The 17,879-nt window shown below is 43.3% G+C and overlaps 1 protein-coding gene across 1 annotated transcript; it reads left to right on the plus strand.

The window, feature by feature from the left end:
• The first annotated feature begins 5,414 nt into the window (after positions 1 to 5,414).
• Positions 5,415 to 16,495, plus strand: LOC139343936 (ras-related protein Rab-37). The gene is made up of 9 exons (XM_070981786.1): positions 5,415 to 6,208; positions 7,207 to 7,317; positions 9,321 to 9,362; positions 10,718 to 10,784; positions 11,018 to 11,070; positions 11,498 to 11,563; positions 12,348 to 12,404; positions 12,484 to 12,560; positions 13,967 to 16,495. The coding sequence occupies exons 1-9, from the start codon at positions 6,098 to 6,100 to the stop codon at positions 14,070 to 14,072; spliced, it is 690 nt and encodes a 229-aa protein (XP_070837887.1). The 5' UTR covers positions 5,415 to 6,097; the 3' UTR covers positions 14,073 to 16,495.
• Positions 16,496 to 17,879: the final 1,384 nt, after the last annotated feature.

A 17,879-nucleotide genomic window follows, 5' to 3' on the forward strand; every position in this document is an offset into this window, starting at 1 on the left:
TTATTGTCACAATAACAGATTATGTCTTTTAGCTCTTGTTGTTACTGACATTACTTAATTACTGCATAATGACCTTGTTTACTTATTTATTAAGTATTGAACACTGAGGCTCTATGTTAAACATCTGGTTCCTGACCTTTTAAAAATATTTTTACGGTCACAAAAGGCACAAAGCCCCATGTTGAGAACCACTGCAGTAAACCACCAATAATCTAAGCAATTTCTAAGGTACATCTTCACAATCCAGTGCCATCCAATACAACATCTCTGCAGGCTAATAAAACCTACACACCAATAAATCTGCCGCAGCTTGTCAAATTACCACCATGCTGAGCCAGCACCTCATTAGATTGACTGTTCACAGATGAATCTCCACCTTGTTTGATTTTGGGTGATGAATGTATTTCTCTAGTGTCACGACCCGACACTTAGGCTGTGACAAAAGGAGGGGGCTGTCACACTAGAAAATCCCCCCAAGTCTGTTAATGACGTGTCTGTATGTCCCTATGGGCAGCCGGCTGGATGAAAGAGAGTCAAGGAAGTTATGTTTTTCCCATTAAACTCCTCCACTGAATTAGCTTTACTGTTACCCACTGTGCTGTTATCACCACCGCGTTCAGCTGGACAGAGATCACCGTTGGTATTCATCACCTAAGTCTCGTTAATCCTCTATGTGATCACATGCAGCAAATTAGACGCCAACTTCCTCACCTAGATGCACAAATCCTCTTACATACATGACACACACACATACACACAAACTTATTATACACAGCATATCTAGCTGGTGAGAGCTCAATCCCGATTTCTATTTTTTAAGTAACACATAAAAAGCAAACTGCTGCACTTCTGCATATAGACGGTCGTTCTGAGACAGTAACTTTCATTGTCATAGACCTAAATGCTTGATTCTGTGGATCAAATGTGCAGGACTGGTTTGGTCTGTTAGTAGAGTAGTAACATATTGTGTCAAATTATGTGCATGCCAATGAACAGCTTGCTTTTGTATGTGAGAATTTTTACTGCTTTAACACTGCAGTTAATTTGATCCCTTTATAAGCGTCAAGACCTTCAATAACTCAACTGGTCCTTACTGCATGTGAGCCTAAAACAAGCCCCTACTCGCTCAGTCATCATAAAACTGCACAACATACAATGACCCTCTGCTCCTTAAATGCTAACACTAATGAACGTTTGAGAAAATGTATGACAAGAAGCTGCCTCAGTGAGAAATAATAGAATAAATATGTAATAATGAAAAAATACATTTCCTTGAGAATACACTGCAGTATATGAAAATGCAATTGTTTCAGAACTGCTTAGAATAAAAAGTTTGGTAGGAAAATGAAATGATGTTTCTTTCTAAATGCCATTGCTAAACTTTTTAGTTCAATAATCATTCTTAACGTGAAGGCTGAATGTAAAGTTATCAGCATTTGAAGAATAATTACAGTCATCTCCTGGTTGGGAAACATGAGAGCAGAGAGACTTCCTGCTGAATCCACGCAGCGCTGCTCGTGTTAAAAGACAAGCCTGGCTTTCTCTTAAATGACAATGTGTTTGAGATTAATTCACATTTGGATTAGTGTAAAAAGAAAAAAAGAAGAAACATCTGAGTAAGGGCCCATCATTCATCTTGAAACTGTGGAAAAAATAAGGTACTTTTCATTCAGTTGAAAAAGTACCCAAAATTTGTACTGTAAATATAACATTTAGCATTATTCAACACTGCTTAATACATGTTATTTAAGCGAACTGTGTGGTGAGTTACATACTGGCGTACCAGGATATCTGTAAGAGTGGATGCTTATGACTAAGTGAGTTAAATGATCATCCACTGTATTCAATGGACACTTGCATACATGAGGTGTTGGGTTTCCACTCATCACTTTCATGGTAACGATCTCGTTAGGAGGCGTCTCTGGGGCTCGCTCTGGATGGACCCAGGCATCGCAGAGAAATCTCACATTGCCATGGAGACATCCTCAGCATCTCTGCTATAGGACCCTTGCCCCAGTAACCCCCCCACCCCCCACCCCCCACCTCGATCCTCCGTCCACACATACATTCAGTTCCCATGTGCTTCCTGGAGATTAACATCTTCCTCGCTGCTGCTCTTTCACTCCAACAGCATTGTTTACACGTCAACATCAACATTTGATGAAGGCATGAAATAGTAATATGTTGGTTTCACACTGGCTAGCTAAACACTGCGCAGCTTCCCCTTCAAACTGTGAGTCATGCACACAGCAGCTTGCCTCTGGTCTGCATCATTTGTACTTAAGGGCCTATCTGTGCTTGTACTCACTCACACTGTGGAGGATTGTCTCTGCTCAACCTCAGAAAGCATTGCTCCAAATGCCTCTCATTCAAAAATAAAAAAAAACAGCCTCTATATAAATATTCTTTGTATCTTGTATGTTTTATCTGAAAAGGTCACTGTCTATTTGCTGGAATTCTGAAGCCTTTCTCTGTGCTGCCTGTAGAAAATATGTCGCTTTACTCTGCAGTTTGGAAGACTATATCTTCAAAGAGAGCTCTGCAGATATCCAACTTTAAAGAACCAGATGTTCTCAGATTTTCATCCTGTTTATCTGCTCAAACTGTCAGGACGTTATGTTTTTAATGGCAGACCAAAGTCTAAGTGAACGTATTGTGAGCTGCAGAGCGCTGCGTGCTCCAACGCTGCACCTTATGCGGGCTCTTCGATAAGAGGCAGGCAGGGGGAGGGGGCACCGTGCTGGAGGAGGAGGAAGAGGGAGATACATGTCAGCAGGCTGGGCCCACCAGCAGCCCCCAGTGAGACGATAACATGGCGATGAGTCTAATTGATGCCCGTGGTGTCACATCATTCCTGCTCGGCCATGAGAGCTGATGGTTATCGCAGCAGCACTGATGGTTTTTGTTTGTGTGTGTGTGTGTGTGTGTGTGTCTGTGTGTGTGTGTGTGTGTGTGTGTGTGTGTGTGTGTGTGTGTGTGTGTGTGTGTGTGTGTGTGTGAGAGAGAGAGAGAGAGAGAGAGAGTGATAAAGGGCGAGAGAGGTTTGATTTGTGTTGTGAGCAGTGGTGGAACAAGTATTCAGATCCTTTACTGAAGCAAAAGTAGCTGTAAAACTATGTAAAAATACTCCATGTGAAGTAAAGTTCTGTATTTAACATGATAGTTATGGAAAGTACAGCAGTATAATCGGCTAAATGTTTCCAAAGTAAATACTTGTTGAACAGAAGAGGCTGTGTGGCTGATATATACAGTATATATTTACATACAGTAGATTGAATCAATGTGTACTGTAAGTAGCATGTTACTGTTGTGTTGGTCACAGTCTGTAAATGTGAGTGGTCCTGAGATGACTTAAAGAGGAGAAAACAAGGTTCAGCTGCGTACATTTGTCTTTAATCAATTTTTTAAACGTTTCACTAATTTTAGCTTTTTGCTGCTATAGTGGATAATTTTACCTCTTTTGGGCCCTGAAGTGAAAAAAGACCTTGATGGACCTGCTAACAACTAACAGACGTCACTGCTTTATGCAAGGGATCATAAGAGAGTAGAGTCTTTGCTGTGTCCAGTGGGACGAATTTGTCCTGGGTATGAAGAGACCACAGATGGAGCACACGTTTACAAACTGCAGTCGCACACCCAGATCTGCATCCTTCACCACAAAATATGATGCACATGCCATAAAGATATTGGAAAAGGTTTGATTATCACTGGTTTAATCTTAAAGATTTTTGGTATTTTCTAACCTAATAATATGTTTTTAATGTCAAATCTTAATCCTAAAGTGACCACAGTTGTGTATAACCCCTCCCTGTGACTCTCTCTGCAGACGATCCTGGTGGGCGACAGCGGTGTGGGCAAGACCTCTCTGCTGGTCCAGTACGACCAGGGCAAGTTCATCCAGGGGTCCTTCACTGCCACCGTGGGCATCGGTTTCACAGTGAGTCCACACCTCCTGTCCTCCACACCCTGAACTCCCCCCCACCTCCTGCTGTTGACTTCAGCCGCGTCCCTGCGGTCGCAGCATCATGGCAGCGGGGCGGATCTGCTCTGTGTCTCTGCTGTTTGTGTGTCATTGAAGTGCAGCACGAATCAATGGTGCACTCCAGTGTGGCATGTCGCATCTTCTCACTGCATTCATTACGATCCATAACACTGTGTGTGCACATGGTGGGTTGGGGGGGCTGTTTGCATTATTATGGCTAATGATGCCACTGCTATGATTAAATTACTGTGAATAGAGCACAGCTAATGAATGTCATGGCGGCAGGCTGTTTGCTGCTGGATGTTTTTAACAAAGCTGTTTTAAACAAGAGTGATTTTATGCTTTGCGACATGTGAGGAGGGGGGGAGCTCACTCTGTGTGGCAAGTGGAGACGAGGGGAGACAAACAGGGAAGATGTATGGCTCATTTAGTGTAAAAATGTTCAGCAGTGGCAGCTATAACTTTGGCTTTGTGTCACTGCCATTAGAGCAGCACAGAGGCGGCAGAAATGTGTGAAGGAAGTATAAAATTGGCTTTGCCATTTCGCATTAGCATAAGTTTGTGGCAGTGTATGATTCAAGGTTCAAAAACCCTGCAGGGAAATGCACAACAGCAACTAAATAAGTCACTCTGCTGCATTCATCTACTGGGCTTAAAGTCAAGGGGGAGACAGGGCCTGCAAATATACTAATACTGCTTTAAATGCGCACAAGGTGAAAATGTTTCTGTATGTTTTTCTCTGCGGATCCATGAGCATTTGTTGTGGCTCTCTCAGCTGGAATAAGTTTTCAGCATTTACATTTTAGCCTCCTTTATGCGCGTTGTAGATGCACTTCTGTTCACTGCTTTAAAATAAATAGTCAGTTCCAGGAAAATGCGCGCATACTGTACGAACACATCTACAGACTTCTTTTTCACCCCGTTCAGATATGAATCAAAAAATGTATTCCGCTCCGTCCCTGGATGGATGTTTTTGTTCGTGCCAGATGTTGCCTGCAGCTCTCACAGAGTGACGCGTTCATATGTTTGAACAAGAGATTGCACGTCAGTTATATAAGTGATCTCTGACCATGTGTCATTATCAGTCCTGTCGCCACGGAGCGGAGCGGAGACGCGCTTCTTCTGGACTTGAACACTGGGGGGAGACAAACACCGCAGGAAAAGATTCATTGTCAGGCTTGATGGGCAAATCGAGTCTCGGTGAAACCATTTTAGACATGTATGACATGCTAATTCAATGGAGGGATTGGGGATATGTGTAAGGTCATGCGTTCTTGACGAGGAGAGACTTGGATAAGTGTTTGTTGGCCTGCTGAGAGGAGAAAAGGGAGGGGGAAAGGGGTTGATAGAGAAGAAGCTATAAAAATAAAGGAGAGGCACTACTTTCTGATAATATAAGATGGTCTTGTCAGCATTTTTGTGAGATATTCTTAAAGGGATGCGCCTTTTTACGCACACTCTCCCCATAAAGAACAGGTTCTTTGTCTTCAGGAGGAAAATTCACCTCATCCGTGAAGTGTATTTAAACTAGTGTGTGACAGTTCAACATCTCTCCTCCTCTCTTGGTTTGTGTCTCTCTGCTCTGACCCTCTCAATGATCGAGCACCACCTGTGGCGGGTGAGTCAGCCACCAGCGCAGATTGACCCCCGCAGCCGTCGTGGGGACAATGTCAGCCTGAGAGACGGATGTTTCACTCCTAAGAAAACACGCTGTTGTTGGAGCTGTCGACGTCCTTGCACATTCAGTTAATCATCTGCCCACGCCAGGATGCACCGCTCCGCTCTGCAAAGCCCGAGAAATGTTTCCGCCTGTTTGCCATCACCGCTCTCTTGACTGGTCCGTGCAGATGCCGAAGAGCCGCTGCTGCTGACTGCTTGTCAAGTTTTCATCGTCGCTTCCGTCTTGTGAGATATCAAGGTGTGATTGTCCGCGGGAAGCGCCTGGTGATCATTTTGTGGCCACATGCAGTAATGCGAGCAGAGGGGCTGGAGGCTGGCGGAGACCGGGACTGAGCGGCGGAGATCTCACGGGCACCGTGCGCGTCTTTCTGGGACACATCTCGGAGATTACTGTGGTTGGGCTCCCACAGCCTGCGCTCTTTTCTTGGCATTGCGATGTCTGCAAGAAAGACATCGTTGACGGACAAGCAGGCTAAAAACGGAACGTCAAAATATGTGTTGGAAAGATGCGCTTCTATTAACGAGTATTATGATATTGCCTTTAAGGTGTGTATTTCCGTCTTGTCGTGTGTTTTTGTTCTCTTTGTGGTGCTGCTGGTGGAACAGGTGTCTACATTTTACTGTAGCTTTGACACAGAAACAACTGGGTTTATCTGCAGCAACAACGTGGATATTGACTCTCCACATCTGGAGAATGTGCAGAATCTAAGTGAAAACCATTAACTCTCAGTTGATTAGTCTGGCTTTATGCATTCTCCTCGTGAAACAGGCCATGTTTACTGTTTGCACATAGGCAACACAGTCACTGACCTGATGCTTTCATTCGTATTACTAAGAAGTCTCTCTGAGTCTGTAAATCTCTCGAGGGTGGCTTTGTCCGCCCTTTCAGATATGCAAATATTTGCTGAGGGTGTACTTGTTGCTCCTTAGGAACCCTCCCATGAAATATCTAGAAAAGGTGCACAGACACACCTGTGATGGTTTTCCAAAGACCCACAGACAAAAGGAGAAGTTTAACTGGATCACCATCGTGTACACTGTGTGTTTAAGCAGCTATGACTCACTGTGTGAACATATGAGCTTTGGTTCACATGCTGCTGGATGGGCTGTATAATTGCACATCCTGTTGTAATTTTATTGATTAGTTTTGGAGAAGGATGCGCACAGAAAGACAATGAGAGTAAAATGACAGAGTTGGATCCAACATCTCTAATCCCCTTCTCCAGTATTGGCAGAGCACCACATGTTGGTGGCAGCTCAGTCAACAGTGGATCACAACCCAATCTGTAGTGCGCTGGGGTTGTGTTCGCCTTATAATTTTAACCAGGCGGCACATTAAGTGAATAAGACAGTTGCACAATGTCACCATCAGGCTCAGCCATCATGATCCCAGTTGTGAAATATTCACTCAATTGCAAAATCATTTATGCAACATGTCCCTCAGTTTTAATTTCCTCTCCAGGGGGATTGTAGTTCTTATCCTGCCATGTATAGACTGTCTGTAACCTTTTGTCCCTCTTCTTTGGTGGTGGGTTTTGCTCCAGGTGATGCTGCTGGGAGACTCGTCTGTGGGGAAGACATGCGTCTTGGTGCGCTTTAAAGACGGGGCATTTCTGGGAGGCAACTTTATAGCCACCGTTGGAATAGACTTTAGGGTGAGAGAGATGCTGCTGAACAGACTCACAGAATGACTCATAATATTCTCATTCTTTCTGTGTGTGCTATTACTGTTTTGTCATTTGTGTTTTATTCCTGCTACTCCTCTGAGGAAATATTTAGCATCACAAAAACAGCCTAATGATATTTACAAAGCAACAAGAGATCCACTTGTTAGAGTGTCATCAGCCCAATTATCACCTTATTTCCACGCGGGACACTTAATCATTCTGTGATGATAGCACCGAATGTACAAATCCTCTCACCAATCAGTCAGGTTCACAGACCACTTGTGCTGCGAGGCGCTGCGGATAGCTTCATAAATGTCTTGGCAGATGCCTGCCCACGTCCCTGTCTCCTACAAAGATTGGCTGCAGCTCAACTCGGTCCTTGAGGAGTCACACTGCTGACAGACAAGCTCCTACCTCGTCACATATACCTCACACACAGACCCACACAGTGTCTGTCGCTAAGTTTGGAGCAGATTTCTACTGTATATCTTCCTCTGCTGGGATGAATATGAAAATAGACCCCCACCACCACCACCACCACCACCACCACCACCACCACCGTTTCCCTCCAATCAAGGCAAAAAGCTCACACTAATGGCAAGTCAAGTAGGGGTGATTTGAGGAGGAAACTGTGTTGCATTAGCCAGAGTGATGTATTGTCTTCTTTTGGTGGTGGTGTAGACATTAGAGAGCATAATGGGTATCTGACTGACGCAGCTATATGGACGTTGGCTATTCAGAAGCGTGATCGTGTCATCTTGCCCCCACTCAAGTGCTGCCACCAGCATCTTTTCATAAAATGCATTAAAAAGGCACCTGACACTGGTTTACACCTGAACAACAAGATGCATTCAGTGTCACGCTATCCATTCAGAAGAATGGCTGTTAATGCAATTCACTTTGGTTTCCCTGCTCGTGTTTATGATAAGGGCCAAAGCTGCTTAGAAACAGAGTCATCTGAGAGAAACAGTTGAGTCAATATGCTGAGGTTGTCCTCTGTGCATGGATAGGCAGGCAGGCTGTTGTGGCAGCTTGTAACATGGCTGGTCTATTTTCGGCATGCTTCCTTGTAGCAGTTACTCAGCATGCAGGCTCCTCTCACGTCATAATTGAGGGAAAAATGGAAACCCATGGCAACAAATGCAGGGGTTGAACCATGTCCATTCTGCCAAGGCAGAGGATTCAGCAGGTGGCAGCTTTAGCTGCCAGTGGCAGCTTTGCACACATCGCAGAGGTTTATTTTGTCGCTGTGCAGCTCTTCTGCATTTCTTTAGGTGCATGCATGTGCTTTTGTACGTTCACAGGAAAGGCAGGGGCGGTTTGTGGCGACCTGTCACTGATATGACACTATGAAGTGATTGAGGAAGTGCTGCAGAACATTTGCTGGTCACACTTCCTTCATCTCAGCTGCTCTCTCTTTGGTGGTTTTTGCTGTGTAAGGTTAAAATATGGCTGTGGCCTGAGTTGCTGCTGTAGCATGTTATGTTATGGTAAAATAAACACAGCTTGGGGGAAACCTGTGTTTTGCATGTTGAAACATGCATGTTATCTTAAACTTTATGTCCATTCTTAATTCACTCAGGATTTTCTTTTTTTTTTCAGTTTTCCCCTTCTAGTCAAAACATGTAGTCTGTTTTAGTTCAGGTGCCTAAACTATTTCAGACCAGTCTTTGCAGGAAATCAGAGGGCACCCCTACAGGGCTGCAGGAAATTAACGGGGGAGTCAGTTGTTATGCTGCCAGTCGTCTTTCTCACTGTTGTGTAATTAAGTCTAATCCCAGGACCTTGTTGTGTGGGTGTTGCAAATTACTTTCTCTGCCAGCATTCAAAGCCACTTTTAGTTATCTTGTTTCTTTTGCCACACGCTGAGTCTCAGCTTTTGCAGTCTGCCGTGATGTTCGTCATTCATTTCTGTGTCGTTTTCACAGCACTCCAGTCTCTAAACCATATGGTGGATTGTCAGTCTCTCATAGCTCTTCTCGTTTCTGCAGAATAAAGTGGTGGATGTCGACAACCTGAAAGTGAAACTCCAGGTGAGAACTTTTCTCTAGATCTATGTTAGACCGTGTCTGCATTTCAGCTCTTCAGTTGCTAAATGATCTCATCCTTCTGGCAGCTATTGAGTTGAACCAATCTGGTAGATTATGTAGAATTAAAAATAATATGTTTACAAATAATAGTTGACCCAAATATGCTTTATGCTCACTTGACTGTCATTGTTTGCGTTACCAATCCAATCAAAGTGTCTGATATCGTATTAGCGTACGGGACTCTGGAGGGTTATGTGCCAGCAGCAAGCTGTTAATCTACGGCACATACCCGTCTATCATCATAACCTGTTCATTCAACACTGAGTGGGAGGTGCCAAATTAGATTCCTCTGCTAGTGCGAGTAAATCCTTAGCTTTTTTTTCTTTTTTTTTTCATGCACGGTCCTTGCACATGATAAAATCCTGTGATTAATTCCAAAATAGGCTCTTCCACCATGAGTCTGTGCTGACAGAGAACAGCAGCTAACACAGAAAAGATTAAGTTGAGAGAAAAGAGTTTAATGATTTCAGGCTGGCTGGATACACAGTATACCACATGGATAGAAACTAAAATTTGAATTTTCTGTATTTTTAAACAGATTATTTTACAATGGAAAATCGTTAACTATCGATGCATCCTAAAAACTGCACTTTCTGCCTTCAGATAAACATAAAGGAATATGAGGAAAAACACAGTATGAGCCAACAAAATGCGTTCTTTAAGCTTTCCATCTGCTATTATTGATGATTATGTGGATCAGGGGTTCTCAAAATGTGGCCTGTGGGCCAATGGTGGCCCTCAGAAACATTACGTGCTACCCCTGAGCGTGACGTGAAATGCATGCAGTATATTTTTCCATATCAATACTTTGACTTTAAATAACCTACATTTAATACACTATTCGGCTACTGCATCCAACTGTGCCCCCCTAAGCGTCTGTCAGGGTTATGACTTTGAGAACCTTTAATCTAGATATAATGTAATAATGGATAATGTAGTGTATTAATTAACAATTGAATGCATTTAAATATGTGATTCAAAACAAACAAATTGTGGACTCCACTTTTGTCAGAAGCTGAGATGGCAATTATAGCTACTCTGCTATGCTAAGCTAGTTAGCCTACCTTTTAGCATAACTAGTTTAGCTGTTTTTATACTCTATAAATTTAGCCGGAGTGGCTAGCTGTGGCTCACTTTTGTCCTCAGAATGCTTGAACTGACCAAATGGTAACTCCAGTTTGGCAGTACAATGGTATGTTTCCGCTTTAAAGGTTGGCTGTGGAGGGTTTGTTGCGAGGATTGTTCAGGATTCAGTTTTCCCACATTAGCTGCTGTGTATTATGTGGTTTAATATGCAGATCTGGGATACAGCTGGCCAGGAGAGATTCCGCAGCGTAACGCACGCCTACTACAGAGATGCCCAGGGTAACCTTTGCTTTTTATATTTTACTTCCTCATGCTGTGTGTGTGTCTGTGTGAGTGTGTGTTAGTGAGTGGGAGGGGGTAGTGCAGGTAAGGGAGCAACCTGGCTGAGATCTGTACTTTTTATTAGTGCGCAATGAAATGCGTGTAGGTGTTGATGTGTGTGTGTTGCATAAGACGATGTGCAGATTAACAATAAAGGTGCAACCAAACTGCTCTTCTGCTTCCTTTTACAGCGTTACTTCTGCTCTATGATATCACCAGTAAGCCATCATTTGACAATATCAGGGTAAGACTGTCACAAATTGCTTTTTTCCTCCCACTTTCTCTCTCTCTCCCTGCTCTCTCCCTGCTCTCTCCCTGCTCTCTCTTCATTTTCACTTCCCAAACCCTCTCAAGCTGAACGCTTCAGTCTGTCTATTTACATGCAAAGTACGATGAGGTCCTCCAACATTTTCTCACAGCTCTCTTTGGAAATGACATAATGTTATGGTTTGCTTCACGACACAGTTCCCAGTTTCAGTAATGAAAAGCAATAAAAGTGTTCAAGGATAAGAGCGACTGAGTCTCACCATGATCGATAGGAGGGTGGTGATAATACACGGCTCGGGAGGAAAGGGGAGATGCAGTCTTTAAATGGTGGTATTTGTTCTGTTTAGAGTTCAATCTCTCTTACTTCCCACCTCCTGTATCTGTCTGTCTTTTGTACTTTAAAGGCTTGGTTGACTGAAATACACGAGTATGCCCAGAAGGATGTGGTCATCATGTTGCTCGGCAACAAGGTGAGCAAAGCTTCCTTTTTGCATTACACAGAAAGATCAGGAGGATAACTGGTTTCTTAGCACAATTTTAACGCACTCTTATCACGCTCAGACACATGTGAATGCTTAAAAGCCAGAAAGCGCATCTACCATGCAGCACATGCACGAATGCAAACTGTCACTTGTTTATTTTAACATTTACAAGTGAAACAGAATCTTAATTGTGCTTGCACGTCTTTGCTGATTCATGTTTTTAATGTGCACACTTGATAAGTCAAATAACCAGCACATTCATTTCTTAACCATCATCCAATGTTATTTGATCCTTTTGGGTAGGATGCGTTCAAAACACCCCCCAAAACTTACTCGCTTGCTTCAAGCTTCCCGTGCATGAAACCATTTCCTTCACAGTGCTGCTGGCAATGAAAGCAGAAATTTCCTTGTCTCACCACAACCAGCAGTCATTGCTGCTGTATCTGTAAGCTCCCTCTGGTGGTGCAGAGAGGACTCTCCCCTCTCCAGGGTCATTGATGTCACACAGCAGTCGTTCAGATCATTTGCTGTGAGAGCAGCATAACTGGTGGCATCAGTCTGTGGGAGTGCCGCTCTTCTGCTAGAGGTGGAGTTTTTGACATCTCATCAGTCTGCAGGAGCTCTGGCTCAGCAGCTGTGCTGCAGGGCTGGCAGATAAGAGGACGTGCAGGCTGACACGATGGTGCATCACTGTAGCTAATGGCATGGTGAATCTGTGACCCTTCGCCTCCGCTATGATGACTTGTTTTCTCTCTCTGGCGCTGTCTTACAGTCAGACATGGCAGCAGAGAGGGTCGTGAAGACGGAGGATGGAGAGAAGCTGGCAAAGGTAATGTGTGATGGCCCCATGTGGTCATATTCTCAACAACAGACACTCCACTGGCTCCTCTAATGTGTTTCCATCTTAGGAATATGGTGTACCATTTATGGAGACCAGTGCGAAGACAGGAGTCAATGTGGAGCTGGCCTTTCTCGCTATAGCAAAGTAAGTCTTTAAGCTGCACTTATCGACATTTTTATATTAGCAGTGGCTGAAATGCCTACGTGTAATATAAAAGCAGTAGCTCCACTGTACTCCTCAGCTTTTCTTTTAGCTCTTTCTTTTGGTTTTCTGGCCCAAAGCTTCACTGTTCTGGTTCACTCTCACCGTTCTCTTTAGCATCGTTTCCAGCATTAGCAGGCAGCTGTTATCACTGAAAAAGCTTTGATAAATGCACATTACCTGCCCAGTCTGGCAGACAGTCAAAGTTAGCGACAAGCGGCTAAACAGAGTGGAGCATTTGGCAGCTGAGACATATTTCAAAAGACCTAAAAGAGAGCAAATATTCGACTTAGAGCTCTTCTGTGTCAACATGCTTTTGGGCGCAAAGCATCGCTCATGAACTGGCCTGGTCTGCTTAGAGTCCTGACCTCAATCCCATCCAACACCTTTGGGATGAACTGGAACACAGACTTTAAGGGTTCATTGCCAAAACATCAGTGGCCAAACTCATTCAAGAAAATTAACAAAAAAAATAATAAAGAAAACACAACAAATCACTCAGGGATAATACAGAGAAGTTATTTGTTCGTTTTCATTTCCACAGTCATCTAAAAGTGATCCCCAAAACACATATTTTACGCTTCAGAAGCTACATCTTCTTTTAAGCGGTCCTCTGCAGTGAGAATTCATTGTACTTGTGAAACTGCACATCTCTCTCGCTTGTAATAGAAAGGCCACAACAGACTGGAAAAATCCATTCCACTCATGCTTCTGGAGCAATAAAGACTGAGGCGCAACATAAAGGATTTGTATTTGAATCTGCTTCATGCATATACAGCCGACATCTTGTTGTAGACTCAGAGTATTTTTACACTTTTATTTGACTTGGCAGTTATGCTCACACGCCTCCCTCTGATTCCTGCAACTAATACACTCTAATGGTTTTTTAGCTAATTTGTTGTTTGTTCCCGTTGACTCGTTATAATGGGATTGTGCACGTTTCAGACTCCCTTTGGATCTCAAACATCAACGGTGTAATTTGTGTTTTTGACTGGCTTCCTTGTGTACACACCTTTCTTATTGAATGGCAGGAAATATGTTAAAGGACTGTTATTTAGTCTAAAAATGACACATTGCACAGCATGTTCCCAGAGCTGTGGAAGAAAGTAATGTAGGTGATTTGCTATCTTCATGCGATGGGTATTTTAAGTGCAAGTTAGATAAAATGATTCATGCCAGAGGCATTTTGATTAAATCTCAGTACAGAGGGATGTTTCTCTCCCTCGCTCCCTCTTGCTCTTTTTATTTCTCTTCCTTTCTCATTTTCTTGATTTGCTCACCCTGTCTGTGCTGCATCCCACACATCCACCCCCTCTGTATCTAACTTCCTGTATCTCTCTCTCCATCAGGGAGCTGAAGCACAGAGCGACACAGCAGCCCAATGAGCCCAAGTTCCAGATACACGACTACATCGAGTCTCAGAAGCAGAAGTCTGGCTGCTGCGGCCTCATGTAGCTGATCCTGATCACAAGCCAGAGAGAGACACACAGAAAGAGGGGGGGGGGGAGGGTGGTAAAAATGTCTGCTCTCTTACAAAAAAGCCAATCCCAGCGCCACACCAGAGAAGCGGACGTCCTCGTCTTCTCCACTGAGCGTTTGGCTGAATGGAAGTGAATCTGGATTGGCTGCCATCCCTTATCTGAAATGTGAATTTAAATCTCTTTTATGTCATGCGTAGAGATGTTTGTGGTCTTTGTGGTGACAGTTGTATCAAAGTCAGGAGTTACAATCTGAAATGCTATATCCATGTGCAGGGACAAAAACAAACAGATTTATCAGTCTATTCTGCATAGCTGCAAACTGCAAACCTATATGACCTCGTGGCCGTCTAGTGCATGATGCAGAGGATCAGGGACACTGACTGACCACAGCTCAGTGTAGCATGAACAGCAACGTAGAGCTGGTTTTTAGAGTGATGATCCACCCATGAGCAGTTACTATCAGACATTCTGCGTCTCTGATCTCAGAGAGTTTGGTGGAGCTTGGACAGTCGCTAGAAGCACATGTATGACCCTATGCGGGTAGCTGTGTTGTGGCAGGGCTAACAGCTGTGCTACGAGAGGGTCTCCGGTCATAGCCATGCTGTTAGTGTCTCTATCTTTTGGCCCTAAATATCTTGATAAACTCTGATTAAAGCACAGTTGTCTGTGGGCCCGTGTGCTGCATTTGCTGCCACTGTGGAGAAATAAATGTTCACGTGTATCATTTCTCTGTGCTGAGTTAGGGAGGAGTGAGAGCACTCTTGACTTTCAAATCTGCACATATAAGCTCATTTTGAGCATAAAATGTATTTTTTACATACAAAATTTGAATGTTGTAACATCATATACCAACAAGAATCTGTTTGATCACATGTGCAGCACATAAAAAGTCATTCGGTGTGTAGTCCCTCTTTATGGCAGGCCTCTGCTTGACCTTATGTTCTTAATATTTTCGGTTGCTGTAGCTCGAAAGGTCGCTGTTTAACTGCGCTTCAGTGACATAAAACCTTGTGTATTCTTGCGTCAGACACAGTAGCACAGGCTTCTGCAGATAGCATGTGGGCTACGAGCATGCAGTTTCATGCCCACTGTGTTGTTTGTTGCAATATTCTCTTATGTCCAACAGCATACAAGCAAAATATTCTGTGAATGAGCAAGAAGTCAATGAGTGCTGCTGGAAGGACGTCATTATCCAACATGGCTGCACATGCTGCCTGGCTGGCACCAGTAGGAAACACTGACATACTGCCAAATATTGCCCTTGTGTACTTACTGTCGCTTACCTCCAAGTTGAAATTGTTCAGTTCAGTGTCCCTGTGGTCTCTCGAGCAAAGGTCGTAGAGGTGTCTGTCGAGGCGACGCTGCTCAGTCAGTCAACTTCCAAACGCATGCCTAATCACAAAGATTCAGAAGTGCACGACCAAGTGACTTGACGAGTTGCAGATTGTCCGTTTTCAATGCAAAAGATGCAATACTGTCATTTTTGGTGTGCTTACCTTTGCGTCAGGGACACTGCATCCAGCATAAACCTAGCTTAACCATGGCCCTGCATCAGCACATGACCCACTCCAAGCGATGCATCATAAAGCAAAGTTTGGCCCTTTTCTCAGAACAGGCCTTCTTCATCTCACCGGAGTTTGCAGGCCTGACTCTTGATCAATGACAGTTTTGTATGAACAATCAGTATGACTGTTAATGTGGATATAGCATTTTGCCATGCAGCTCTTAGTTTGTTTTCATCCGAATTTTACCAGGCTGTGAACTGAATCCCTTTTGGCCTTCCAGTCTTCAATATGATTCTTTGATAAGTGAGTGTGTTTGAGAAGTGGACTTCAGTCTCACAGTCAGATTGTAGCTAAAATAATCCCGTCTGTTCACATCTGTACTGCTGTTAGATAGAATAAAGCCAACGTTTTGAGGGCGCTCGCCCACTGTGTGTCTGTCTGTAAATTCAATTCAGGGCCAGGGACACTTGCATTACATTACATTCAAAGTACTGTACATGTAACTGTGCTGGAGGATCACCCCACTGTTGCACCACACGACATTACAAAGAGGTTATTCTCATTATGTTCTTTTTCTTTGGTTATAGCTTCCTTGGCATGTAATTTGCCTTTTACCATTCACACACAGAGCAGCACCCAGCACCCCCAAACATTGTTGTGTCTCCTTCGTTGATGGATGTTGTTGTCTAGACTGTACCGAAGCTGTATTTGTTCACGCACCGCATTGTGTAACTTGTTTCTTTGTACAATGTTCATTATGAATGTTCGCTTGTTGAACTTGCTCAATGTTACATTTGTCCCTCTTCTGAGGTGTCACGGTGATCACAAAGTGCCATGAAAAAGTGCTTTGTTATCATATTATATATATATATAAAATATATATTTTGTAATGTATGTGGTTTTGTTTTATTGAAGTCAGTCTTGTCTGTGTGTCTTGTGTGTGTGTGTGTGTGTGTGTGTGTGTGTGTGTGTGTGTGTGTGTGTGTGTGTGTGTGTGTGTGTGTGTGTGTGTGTGTGTGTGTGTGTGTGTGTGTAAAGGTTTTGGAGGAAAGGCGTGGGAGTCACAGAGTGACAGGATGTGCTGAGGTTAATGAGCCACTGTGTGGCAGCAGCTACACTGTTTGTTCTCTCTGTCACACAAGGTACAAGTATTGTGTTAAATCAATTAGGCAGGTTTAGCACAAATGTTGGTACTGTTTTAGTTTATTTTGTGCCATTATAGAGTTAGCATTTTTGAAAGGGTGCTCAACATCTGTATCGTGATGTTTTTGTTAAAACTGTGGTTGCATTAAAGTCAGGTTCATGCGTTAGGTGAAGCCAGTGGACATTATAAATGCGGAGCAAACTCACGATTCACTGTACTGGGCACACCTGAATGCACCTCCTCTCCCACTCATGTCTACAGTATGAGTCACACTGCAGGCACATTAAGGAGCCTGTCCAACTATACTTTACTGTGGAAAAAAAATCAGTATTTGCATGACCTCCTGTTCCCTAAACTTAACAGCTGAATTCCCCTGAATGTACTGCAGTTATCAGTACTGATGCTGGAGAGTGTGCTGAGAGATCCTGTGTCTGTCCTCTTATCAGGTCAAGCCTTCTCTGCTGAAAAGTCAAATCCTCGTCCAGGTTTAAATTCAGCAGCTCCCTGCCAAGGCTCTGTTTTCACAGTCATGTCATTCACATCTCCACAGGGGCTATGGGTGGTGAGTTTTAAAATGATGCTGATCATTAATGTTAAATTCTGTTCTGTCCAATTTGTGCATATTGATCATAACAACATAATGTAATTTGAAGACTGGCATATCAGAAATTCATAACTGGCTCTTATTTGTCCGTAAAGTAATAAAAATTAAGTGTGCTAAGGTCACAACATAATCAGTGTATAATATCACAGACAAACGCACTGTAGTTTACATCCCTCCGGACACATTTTACAGAAATTAATAGATGGATGGATTGACACTTAATTCATCCCTTTAATTAATGCGCAATGAACAGCAGGAATTACAGGGAATTAAGACACTGTGTATGAGAAGAAAACAGTCTACAATTCTAGAGTAGTAAATGAAATAGAATGAAAAAGTACAAAGGTACTATTTAAACACAGACTGCGAGGAAATAAGGGGGGAAATGGAACAAGAACACATAAAAACATAATTTTTTAACATTTCGAAATGCGCTCATATTCTTCATCCAAACACCACCTCGGCTTCTCGTCTATGTTTCCTGGACAGCCTCGGTTTCTGTTTACTTCTCCATTCCTCTCTACTTTA

The sequence above is a fragment of the Chaetodon trifascialis genome, chromosome 15, assembly GCF_039877785.1.
Source record: "Chaetodon trifascialis isolate fChaTrf1 chromosome 15, fChaTrf1.hap1, whole genome shotgun sequence".
NCBI lineage: Eukaryota > Metazoa > Chordata > Actinopteri > Chaetodontiformes > Chaetodontidae > Chaetodon > Chaetodon trifascialis.

Coding starts and splice junctions, on each gene's coding strand:
- LOC139343936 (XM_070981786.1), top strand. CDS start 6,098: ATGTCTGCAAGAAAGACATCGTTGACGGACAAGCAGGCTAAAAACGGA. Junction 7,318..9,320: donor CCGTTGGAATAGACTTTAGG/GTGAGAGAGATG, acceptor TCGTTTCTGCAG/AATAAAGTGGTGGATGTCGA. Junction 11,564..12,347: donor TCATGTTGCTCGGCAACAAG/GTGAGCAAAGCT, acceptor GCTGTCTTACAG/TCAGACATGGCAGCAGAGAG.